We start from the raw sequence: 13,091 nt of genomic DNA, 5'->3' as shown, positions 1-13,091 counted from the left end.
GACTTTTCCCGTAGTGTGATGTCCCCGTTTGTCAAAGAGCTGTTGGACTATGAAATACCAAACACAGCAAAGCTCTCGACGCTCAAAACGTACAATGGAACCACCGATCCAGATAGCCACATCGACACATATGAATGGACGATGATGTCGTTGAAACTTAGCGAGAAGTTCTGGTGCACATACTTCCTAACGACCCTTGATGGAAACGTCGGCACATGGCTTAAGACGCTGCCACCAGGCAGCATTTCAAACTTTGCTCAGCTTAAGTACCTATTCCTTACCAACTTCATGCATCTACGTAAGTACAAAGGAGATTCTCATTCCTTACCAACTCTTATTCATCTTTGTTTTCTGGTTCTGATGCGCTTGGGCCTTCATATGTATTTCTGCTTCTCAAGGAAATAACACTCACATTGTGCTTTGGATTATTTTCTGTATGCCATAGTAACTTTCCTTGAGATTCCAGACGACCCACAGAAGTGGTAAGTTGAGACACCTGTTGCTCCAGATTCTTGATACTAGCTCTAGTTTCGGTCTGGAATGCTTGGGTGCTCGTGGCAAGACTCTTCAATATATCTTCTAAGGCCATGCTGGAACTACTGGGTTGCTGATGTGTGTTCTGATTCTGGTAATTCTAATTCTGGAAATTTTGCTGCTGAAAGTTTTGCTGAAAGCCTGGCTGCTGAAAATTTCGCTGCTGTTGAAATCCGGGTGGAGGCTGAAATTGTTGTTTCTGCTGATAATTATTTTGAAAATTCTGTTGGTAGCCCCCGACAGCTTTGACTGTAATTGTATCCTCTTGCAATATTGTGCATATATCTGTATGGTGATCAGTCTTTAAGCAAATCCCACATTGTTTCTTTGCAGCTGCTTTTTCTTTAGTCAAGAGCAGCACAACTTTTGTCAATTCAGATATCTGAGCTTCCAGATGAACATTGTTGACTTCCTTGACCCCTCTTGGCTGATCTAGATACCAATCGTCTTCATTCCCGGAATGTTTAGACTCGATCGCCAGCTTCTCAATCAGCTCTCTGATTTCAGTTATGGTCATGTCACCCAAAGAACCACCACCGGAAACATTTATAAGCCGCCTTTCCATGGGTGTTAGACCTTCACAGAAACAATTATAGAGCTGGTAATCACTAATTCCATGTTGGGGGTAACGGACCAACAACTTCTTGAATCTCTCCCAGTAGGTATGTAAAGCTTGTCTTTTTCCTTGTTTGATACCAAGGATTTCTCTTCTGAGACTGGAGACTCGTGTTTCTGGAAAGTATTTCTCTAAAAACAGCTTTGCGAGTTCTGTCCAAGTGGTGATGGAACCTGATGGGAGTTCATACAACCATTCTCTTGCAGAATCTTGAAGTGAAAAGAGGAATGCCCTTAACTTTATCTGGTCTTCTGTGACAGCATGTGGCTTCATTCCTGAACAAACCAAATGAAATTCCTTGAGGAATTTATGTGGGCCTTCGTTTTCCAATCCTCTAAAAGTGGGAAGAAGATGAATCAACCTAGATTTAAGTTTGAAGTTCTGAGCTTTTGGAAACGTAATGCAAATGGGCTGTTGGTTGACCTCTTGAGTGGCCCACTCTCTAAGGGTCTTTTCTGCTTCGTCTCCACTCATAACTAAGTCTTCAGATTCGGTTCCTGAAGAGTCTGTGGTTTCAGTTTTAATGGAAGGGGGTGGGGAGTAAGTTTTATATGGGCTGTTTTGAGGAGAAGATGGGGGTACTTTTGGAAAAAACGGATCTGATTCGTTCCACAAGGAAGTGCCTTGTGGTGTGGAGGTTTCTAGGCGTATGGAAGATGATGAACCAAAGAGACCAACTGATTGTTTTTTTTTCTTGCTGCTTCTTTCTTCAGTTTCCTTGCAGTTCGCTCGATTTCTGGATCAAAAACTAAAGGTGTACCTAAACGAAAAATTCTTGGCATAAAACTATTAGAAAGCACCGTGTCCCCGGCAACGGCGCCAATTTAGTAACACGCTGTCACACACATATTAAGCAAATAGATTATCACTGTTGGTTGCACTAAAAATACAGCATAGGGAAGCAGGGTTGAATCCTTAGGGTCACAGCCTAATGGTCAATGCCTTTTTGCATCAGGCACATCTAGTCAAGAAATAGAATATAAAATGGGGGTTTTTTGATTAAAACTAATAACTAGATATGCAGTGGTAATAAAGTAAACGAAAATCAATAATAAAAATGGTTTCAGCTCTGCTGTGACTTTCGTAATCATGCAATCAACATTGACTTGGTTATTTGAGATGCGTTCTATCTAAGCTGGTACTGAGAAAAACTAACAAGCTCTAGTAATTCCACTTTTACCTTATTTAGTTAACCAAAACAATCTCTTTAATTAACCCTAACTTTTTACTGTTCAATTAAATAAGCTCTTAATTAAATCAGAAAAGTTGCATTATAATCTATGTAAAATTCCCAGCAATATCCAATACTTCTCACAGGCTCGGAAGCGTAAAGATATGATTTCTACAGTTTATACCAGAGTTAAATCCCAAAACGGAACCAATCTGATATTTGTTACTTTTACCATTTGACAAGAACAATTATGGATTCTATTAACTGATTAACTGGAATGATAAAACCCTAGCTAGGTGATCAAACTAACAAGAATCAAAATCAAACATTCATTAAGAACAAAACTGAAGAATCTAGATAGAAACACAAATCAAAAACCAGATCTAATGATCAATCACATGAAAAGTACTTGTCTTTGCAGAACTGAAAACTAGGTTTTATCCAAAAATGGCTAAAATATGATCAAAACAGATAAAAAGAGACATCAAACAACTAATCTTACTAATCTACTTGAAGGAGATGATCCACAGTCTTCAGATCTTCAGAAATTGATGAAATCAGAGAAGAAACGCCTCCAAAATTGTATTTTCGTCTTCTGATACCTTTGGAATCGTCAACTTAGGTTACTGGAAGGCTATCAGGGTCTTTTTATACGTCCAGCAGCAAAAACGGCACACCTGCGATCGCAGGTTTTGAAATAAACACATCTGATGCCATTTTGACACTTTTTGGCCAACCTACGATCGCAAGGAGACAACCTGTGATCGCAGGTTTTGAGTTTTCACTTCCGGATGAATTTTTGGCACAAAAGAACCTCGAAGGCAACCTGCGACCAAACTTGCGATCGCAAAAAGGTCACCTGCGATCGCAAGGAGACAACCTACGATCGCAGTTTGTGCCTATGACGTCCGAAATTTTGTCTACTTTTCATATCGTTTTGAATCGTGTCAATCGGAGTTACGGTTCTCGAGATATGGTCAAAACACCGACAGGTGGTCAAAGCTGCCAGCAACATCCTTTAACTTTGATATTGTATATTCTATCTTCGTGTGATCAATTCAATCGAATTTTTCTTGACCAAAGCACCTTGAAATCATTCCTCAACATACTCCATAAGTTTCAAGCTCCATTTTAAGCTCCAAACACGCATCCAACTGCTCCTAAAGCACTGCTCCACTCGAACTATCTGTAATCAACATAAAACATGAGCAGTACGGGAACTCTAACGAAATACATGAGCTGAACATTATTTATCTAAATGACATGAAAATGTACAAAATATGATGCTAAAATGATAATGAAAACTACCCTATAAGATGCATCAAATGGCATCTAACAACATCCTAAGTCGCATTGAGGGTGTTCCGGTGATTGATGTCCAGCCGAAACAAGGGGGAGATTAGGCAAAGGCGAAAACTCAACCTCCTCCTGAACCAAAGTCATCCACTAAATCGAAGGTTAATGAAGCTTCGGTCAGTAAAAGAGACAATAAGAAAAAGAAGATTGGTGAAGATGACACTGATGATGAAGATGATGTTTTTGAAGAAAATCCCGCTAAGCCTTTTCAGAAAACAAAATATTTTGATAAAGAGCTTGAAGAAAAGTTCAAGAAACAAACGGCTAAGCTAGAGAAGTAGCAAAAAGAAAAGGAGCTCTTGGAGAAGAAGAAGTCCATTTTTCCAGAATGGACTATTGACTCGCTTCAAAGAAGCGCTATAGACGAACCGAGCACGCATTGGCTCGAGCCTATTATGTCGTTTGGGCTTGAGAACTCAAAGGATGAGCAGTTTGATATGCCAATCACATGAAAGACATTCATCTTTCATTGCTTCAACACGACTGTTTCCATCCCATCTCCAGACTCGAAGGTGGATCGGGATCTATTAGAGTTCTATCTGGAGTTCGCTCAGCCCCAGTACTTGACCTAGAGTTCGCAGAAGATCACAACCGTCAAGGTACTGAAGCCCTATACAGCAGGGAAGTTTGTTAATTTGAAATTTAAAGTGACTCGAGGCTCTGAAGGCTTAGTTCATAATTTCTCTCTTGCTGATCTACCAAACCTCAACCCCCACGACTGGATACTCCTCAACAACATCTTACTGTCAAATCCTCAGGAGTATCAACCGATCATTGACCATATCAAGCGAATGCTTGTTAGCTACATTCACGAAGTAGCAAAGATGGATCAAGAAATCGCCTCAGCAATTGACAAGAGAACCAGGATCAAACCAATGGGAAGAGCTGGCGATATAAACTCGATGGTCAAAGGCAAGATTGACACAAAGCACCACACTGTGATGTTTATCAGAGGCGAATGTCAAAATTGCATGTTCGCTCTTGTTGATAAGCACCTGTTTTCAACCTCTTTCTTGGAGCACATTTTGGAAATCATTCAGAGGTGTAATCAGAACTCAGCGGCCGACAAGAAGATGTTTACTGATATGCTGAGATGGTACATTCAATTTCGGCAGACTCTTCTTGCAATCATCCCTTGGCTATTCAAGCTGGTGAAGATTGTGAAGCCTACTCAAAGGAAATGATCTCTAACCTCATTTGATGCAAAGGGGGAGATTGTTGGGCTTATAGTGTTATGTCATGGGCTCGGTCCTTAGCCAGTTTTGGTTGCCGGTTTGGGCCTGTCCAACCGTCCATGTTTTTCTTCTAGGGTTTTAGTATTTAAGGTGCATGCATGCATCCTTTGTAAGTAACACTTTTATCATTTTCTCTCACAAGTATTGTAAACCCTAGCTCGCCTCTACAGTGGAAGTTCTTCATCGAGCTCTGCTGAGGCGTGACTATATTTGAATCATAAGCCTTACTTTGATTCTATTTTGTGTTCATAATCCTATTGTGTTTGTTTTGTTTGATCATCATCTTTATACCTGTGAAAGATCTAAATGATCCGAGTTCAATCTCATCAGAATGTAACAAGTATACAAAGAAAAAACGAGAATAATCATCTATAAAAGTAACTATGTATTTCTTATTTCTTAAGAATGAAGTTGAATGCAAATCAAATAGATCACTATGAATTAATTCAAGCATAACATAATTCCTTTTAACATTAGGAAAAGGTTGTCTAGTTATTGTAGTTAACATATAAGTTTTACATTTTTCTTTGTTAACATCAAAAGTTGGTATTAATCCATTTTTAGACATTTGAAACATTCTTTTATAATGTACATGTCCTTAACAAGCATGCCATAAAGATGAATCATCAACACTAGAACAAACCATGTATATAGAATCTGTAACTTTATTGTTTACATTCAACCTAAGCATTCCATTACAATAATATTTAAACCCAACGAATGTATCACACTTAGATAATACATACTTATCAGATTCATAGACTTGTTTATATCCACGCTTTTTAATTACACAAATAGAAACTAAGCTCTTTCTAATCTTAGGAACATGAATAACATTCTTAAGAAGAAGACTTTTTCCATAATTAAAACATAAACATGATGGGTTTTATTCATAAGAAACAATCCTATGTGCTCATACAAACCCTAATAAACTTAGATCTAACATATCATAATCTGAATTAGGGTTTAGAGAATTACCTTTGATTGTTATATTGCAATAACAATCAATTCCTTGCTTTGATTGGCTTTAGAAAGCTTAGTGCCTCAAGTGCTGCACCTCTAATGGAGTCACAAACACCTTATGCAACTTGGATGAAGAGGAGAAGAAAGGAAGTTGTCCAAAACGACTAGAAACCCTAGAGAATCAGTTGTCCACGTTTTTGGGGCCTAAGGGGTCCTTTATATACTTGTGTGGGCTGCTAGGGTTTCATTCAAAATCCTAATGGACAACTTAAACTCTAAGCAGCCCATGGAACCTTCTGGATAAGGCCATGGACGAAAATATGATGGGCTCCCAGCATAATTTCGTTCACCCCTTGTTCCTTTAGCATTCCTTAGCCCAATAACTCAATTATCCAATAATCGTAGTCCAGTCCCCTAAATTTAATTAATCTCTTTTAGCCACAAAATTAATTCTTGACTAATATTAATTAAACAATATGATTTCTCCTTTAATATATTATTCTCATAATATATTAATAAATCATATTTAAACCTTTCTCTCCTTAATTCATCCTACATATTGCTATGGTGAAGTCAACCCAAAAAGACCATGCTCATAATCGGGTCAAGTACATACCAAAATAGTTATGGAATTATACATTAATCCAACAGTCTCCCACTTAGATAAGTCTAATAACTATTTTCTGTATAACTTCAGAACCTGATCAACAATCGTAACTTTCAAAAGTCGCCATCAACTCTGATCTTATCAGATAGCGTGTCCTTTAGATAAGGGATTATATATTCCTCCATTCTCAAGATATCGTATAGACATAAGACATGAATTTTAATCATTTTCTCTATACTGTTTCCTGACTTCCGATTTATGACGACTCACAACAGACTACAATTGAACACATCAACTTAGTCCTGGCTTGGCCAAGCGCTTAGGTGTCATCACTAAATCATCGAGAGGCCCACATATATCGCTTTTATCCTACTTTGGGTAAAAGGAATGGATAAACTTCAACTCAAATGCTCGCTTGCATTCACTGATCGAATCACACACAACAATAAGTTTTATAACACCAAGTTACTGGTGCGTTTACTTATCATCAATGTGCAACCGACCAACAAATAACAACGCACACGTCTCGGTTTCAAGAATATACAATATTATCGTCTCACTAATCACTCATAATATAATCATGAAGTGATCCAAGTGAGCGTGGGTTTAGTCCAATACTCTAATCTTATCAAAGCACTCATGAACTCTGCAGCAAACTTGTGCTATGTCTAAACTTTTCAGACAATCTACAGACTCTTCATGACAGTCTTCCTTCATACTTACTTCCAACGTATGACCGACTGTGGATGTTTGAATAACCTAGTTACTCCGGAAGTCAAAACATGCAAACTGAAACATAACAATAATACTTAATCCTATATGGCCCCAAACTTATGGGAGTAAATAAAACACTTATATTTATCCACCATATTGATTACTCATTATTTATCATTTAATGTTTCGGATAATCAACTCATTACTTGAATTACAACAACAATTGTCCCATGCTCCAAGCATGCACACTTTGTTTCCTATGGTCCTTACTTTGTGAAATAGATCGATTGAAAACTTTTCCAATGATGCTCATTTCACAATTCCTTAATCCTAACTGTTAGTGTGAGAACTCGAGGTTCTTGCCACTACTAGAATATGCTAGATTCTAACATTTTATGCAACGATCCTTTTGCAAAATCATAGCACAAAAGTCACCAAGACTTGGCCAATGAAATTACAAAGTACTCTATCGGAAATTGTTACAAGACAATTCTATAGACATGAAGTCTCACATTCAAAGTACATTCTTTTGAACATCCTTCTTGCATAAAAGTTTCTAATCTAGACATAGATTCTCAATATCCAACTCCCAATATGGAAACATTTCCACATTTGCCATATGACAACTCATTCTTAATAGAATCGTATCTATTCATAATAATGTCGATATGGTCCATCCAATACAATACTTCCAACTACCCACAAGCGACAAATCCTCAGCGAATTTTAGATAGTCCTTTGATAGTTGTTTAACGATTTTTAGTCAAAACCGATTCTAGTCCTTTTTCCCTCTTAATGCACTGGACATTTGGAAAAATTTAGAAAGGTCAAATATTATAGCATTTGCAATCGATCCTATACCCGAAGCGTATGGGACACGATGCATAATGTCTTACATAAAGATATGATACTTTACCAATCTTTTGCCATAGTATTTTATGTGTCACATTCTCACAATTCGAACTATGAAGAGGGATGCCGTAATCATAATCGAAATTTGAGAACACACTATGTATCCTTTGACTAAATTTATTAAAATTTCTCAATCTAAGCTTTAGATTTTGAAATGAAGTATAATATTCTCTCCCTTAATTATAGAAAAACAACTTTTCAACCAATGCAACTTTGCAAATTGAATCTTGTTTTCTATAATTAATATTGCTAACTTGCAATACTCGCCATAATAATCATACAAGCATAACACTTATGCTCCCACTATCATGATTATCGTATAAGCATAACACTTATGCTCCCACTAGCTTTGACATGTATTTAGAAAACAAATGAACTTCCAGAAAAACAATGCCTATTGAATTTCTGAAATTCATATTTCTAATACCAGATGCTTCGATAAGCCTTTATCTAAGCTTCTTCAACTTATACACCTTTGCCTTAGATAGTTCATATGTGTGTTTAAACAATTTAGAACTTATGTTACTAAGTTACAAATGTTCAAACTAATTGCCAAATCTCACAATTCGAACTATAGAAAGGGATGCCGTAACCATAATCGAATTTGAGAATATAATTTTCACAATTGCTATCTTCTTAAGATCTTTCTTAGTGCAAGCATTTCCTCACAGTCATTTTCATGAAGGAGTGAATCTTATGACACTTAGATTTTATGGTGTATGAGTTCCTATCCATGTGAATTTGCTAAAAACAAGGTTTGCGACAAATCCAAATTCATATGGACTGAACTTTTATTAACCTTGATTTCTTGCCTAATGGTAACACGAGTCCCCACCATGTCTTCCAAGTAGTTCAGCAACTTATCCTTACATATCAATGTACTCTCCATCGATCAAGGAACTTTGTCTTTATGCATTCAAATGAGAACCCGTAGAACTCACATGCATAATTTACTCAATTGGAATGGCGCAGAAACAAAATAATGTCAACACGATAGGTTGTAAACCGTAAGTCGTGTGCTAGTGATGATCAATTAGGTTTATTCTTGATTTGTTCTTGAAACCTTTCAAGACCATTAAGACTCCCACTGACTCCTTGAAATATAAGATTCTCTTGTCAAGACACATTTCTTGACAAAGCAAATATTCAACCGTTAGTGTAGTTCTTATTAAGACAAAACATTTCACATAATTGGTCCTAGTTGGTCTTTGTCTTATCCAAGACAGCACAACTTACCAATTTCAAATATGCAAGAATGAGAAACTTTTTCCAAATTCCACATTTGATGAATGTTATAAACCTACTTAATACTTTTCACTCAATGCCATAGTCTTGGAGTATGACTCTAAGACTTGATATTGGAACGAAGTATGATTGACTTCTTGATTTAACCATTTCTACAATTCTCGATTCCTCTTGTTAGACATGCAATTGCACTAGGACTCACTTAGAGGATCAATTGAGACATGGTTCTTAATCATTATGACTTATCATAAAACACAATAAAAGGTACTCTCCCTTCTTCTTAGAATGGAGAAACTTTTATCCTTCTGCCTTCTTGATTCTTCTTATTCGTTCTGCTATTGATTGAAACTTTTTCAGTTAACTCATAATGATACTCAATCTTATAAGTATAAACATATTTACTAAGCATTAGTAAATTGTGACGAATATCTTTGTGACTCTTGTGGTAGACTTGATCAACGTACGACCTAGTGTACTCGATCTCCTAGCCCTTCAATCGACACTTTGTCAAAGAATTAGACTAAGTTTCCTAAATGTGAAAGTTTTTTCATTCATCATACAATACACATTGCATGATTCTAAGTTTCTGTTCAATTGAAACTTTGGGCGATGAGAAACTCTCCCTATTTGGTAAACTTTTGACATTTCCACAAATAACATAATTAAGAATCAAATCCATTATTGCTAATAATAGAAACATTCAAACATCAATTTTTCATACATGCCATTGCAAGGATAAATAAATAAGATAAAATCAAAATTCATTTTATTATGGAAAAAAAATTGTCCTTACAATGCAATTCAATTGAAAAACTATTTTATTACATATTTCTTAACAATCTATTCTAACTCCAAGTAGTAGCTCAAGAATCCAATCTTCAAGTAATGTGATCGAAATCCATTTCTTCACGATTAGATTCAGCTTACTTCTTCCCTTAAGCTTCCTCTCTTTTCTTCGATCCTACAAAACATCAAAATGTAATCTTACCACATCATGTATTAAGAATCTAGAATAGGAACTTAAAGGAGTTAGATAATGGATTTTACCTGAAATAGAGCCATACGTCTTGACTCTCCCATCTCTTAGATCTCTCAGGTAAATAGGGCAGTTTCGTTTCCAATGCCCCTTCGCTTGGCAATAAAAGCAAATGGACTCCTTTGGCACCACACATCGGACAATCACAGATTCAGTTCTTTCTGGACTTCCAATGTTGCCAGTGTCCATTGAAGATTGGGAGTTTGATTCACCAGACAAATTTGCTTGATTAGCACGCCAAATCATTGTTGATTCAGCAGCTATAAGCAAATAGATGAGATCAATAAGGGTCACGTCGTGGTCCATCATATAGTACTTTCTAACGAACTCACTATATGATTCAGGAAGTGACTGAAGAACCCATTCAACAGTCAACTCACTTGAAATCTTGACACCCAACATGTTTAACCTATCAATGTGTGACTTCATCTCTAAGACGTGCGCACACACAGGTTTCCCATTTTCGTGTTTACCTGCCAAAAGGGCTTGAGTGAGCTTGAACTTTTCAAGCCTCTGAAGTTGTGGGTTAGGGAGAACAATTAGAGGAGGTGGAGGAAGTGAAGCATGACTCTCATTTCCTTGATCGTATCTCGGAACGTCATCTTCATTTGGAAAACTTGTTCCATGGGATTTAGGAAGACCATGATAGTCAGAACTAGACATCTACAAAACGGGAGAAAGTTCAAGTTAAGTTGATTGAGTCCTTAATAAAACACCCAAATGAGTTACTAAGGCTAGGATCCAACACAATATTCTACAACCCAGAAGAGGGATGCCGTAATCTAGTTGTAGAATATTTGAAGGTAGGTAAATGACGGTTTACCAATTTTCACCATGAAAAACGAAAAGGAAGTTTCAGTTTTAAATGAATTGAAACTCCTAGATCCTTTGAGATTCATTGAACTTTTCAATGGCATGTTTAATCTCGATTATGCCCTTCTATTTGTGACTGGGATGCCGAGGATCACAAATAAGGTGTGAATAACCATACGAATCACGTGGTGCACCCAATGCTACCATCACCTAATCAATGTGCCGGTTAGCCACACACGCTCCATTGATCTATGACAAACATCGAGTCACCATTCGCTACCAATGTCATCCCCAAATTAGTGTGCCGGTTAACCACACACGCTCCACTAACGTTTGACAAGGGTACGAAGTGTAATTCTATGGATTAGCATACAATTTCACATTTTTCCTAAAGTAACTATGATTTGGGAATTTGAAAAAGCATTTAGTTACTTGTACTTCATTATACTTATAATGGAAGGTTTCTGTCCTATCCTACCCGTTCGGCTAATGACCCTCCACTAGTCAAGAGTGCGGTGGGTAAGAGTGAATACCCATTCAATCGCCATTTTATAGGCAATTTCCTTAAACACCCCTTATAGACCAGCTTCGTGAATGAGGCCTACTAACGGTAAGACTGACTGTTTACTCTTACATATATATAATATTAGACTTTTAATGTTATATATAGTATAAGGTATATTTTACACTTTTAAAATATTAGGTGGTTTAACTTAGTAAATTATACTTTTAATTTAATTAAATGTAAACAAAAACTTTATGGATTTATTAAATCACTTTTAATTATACACTTTAATTAATTAATAAAACCATAAGGGGGGGGGGGTGAACTTTTTCAAATTATTAGGGTTTCAGAATTTAACATTTCAAAATTAAACTTTTAATCAACTTTTAAATTCCAAAACTTCTGGGCAAGTTTTGAAACATTTCAAATCATTAGGGTTTAGCTTATTTAAATTTCATAAACAAAACTTTTAAGTTCAAATTTAAACTATAAAACCTAAAGGGTGCAATTGAAACTTTTTCACATCACAAAGGATCAAATAACAAATAATATAAATTAAAAAATTAATTTAGTCATTATCTATAGTTGACTTAATCTTATTTTAGTCACTAGATAATTACCAAATAATTTAAAATAATCCATATTTATCATATAAACAACCAATATTCAAAAGATTTGAAATTATCTATTGTTTTGGCAAGGATAATCATTAATTTAAGATAAAAATCGGATTTTAACTTCAAAAAACGAATTAGGCATTAAATCCAAGTCAAAACAGCAGCTAAATCCCGAAATACCCTCTGTCTGACGCTTGAACTTGTCGAGTCAGCTCTGAACTCGCCGAGTAGGGGCCAACTCACCGAGTCCAGATACTGACTTGCCGAGTTGATTCGGCTAGAGGCCAAAAACTCGATTTTTAGCAAACAAAACAGTTAAGCATCACATACAACTGAAATCAATCAAGGCTCTGATACCACTGATGGGTTTTATTCATAAAAAACAATCATATGTGCTCATACAAACCCTAATGCTTGGATCTAGGTTTCTCTATTGTACATGCTTTGAATCCAAGACTAATAAACTTAGATCTAACATATCATAATCTGAATTAGGGTTTAGAGAATTACCTTTGATTGTTATATTGCAATAACAATCAATTCCTTGCTTTGATTGGCTTTAGAAAACTTAGTGCCTCAAGTGCTGCACCTCTAATGGAGTCATAAACACCTTATGCAACTTGGATGAAGAGGAGAAGAAAGGAGTCTGCCCAAAACGACTAGAAACCCTAGAGAATCAGTTGTCCACGTTTTTGGGGCCTAAGGGGTCCTTTATGTACTTGTGTGGGTTGCTAGGGTTTCATTTAAAACCCTAATGGACAGCTTAA

General features: G+C 36.4%; 1 protein-coding gene across 1 annotated transcript; it reads right to left on the bottom strand.

Moving 5' to 3' along the window:
* Window positions 1-634: 634 nt before the first annotated feature.
* Window positions 635-1,624, bottom strand: LOC111890555 (uncharacterized). Its single transcript, XM_023886664.1, has one exon. It carries the CDS (start codon window positions 1,622-1,624, stop codon window positions 635-637), a length of 990 nt encoding a protein of 329 aa, XP_023742432.1.
* Between the last annotated feature and the right edge of the window lie 11,467 nt (window positions 1,625-13,091).

This window comes from Lactuca sativa, chromosome 6, assembly GCF_002870075.4.
Source record: "Lactuca sativa cultivar Salinas chromosome 6, Lsat_Salinas_v11, whole genome shotgun sequence".
In the NCBI taxonomy this organism is placed as follows: Eukaryota; Viridiplantae; Streptophyta; class Magnoliopsida; order Asterales; family Asteraceae; genus Lactuca; species Lactuca sativa.
Note: the sequence above shows the minus strand (reverse complement) of the source record. Positions and strands in the feature narration are given on the sequence as shown.

What these genes read in the sequence shown, in the direction of transcription:
- LOC111890555 (XM_023886664.1), bottom strand. Translation starts at nt 1,624, where the DNA reads ATGAGTGGAGACGAAGCAGAAAAGACCCTTAGAGAGTGGGCCACTCAA.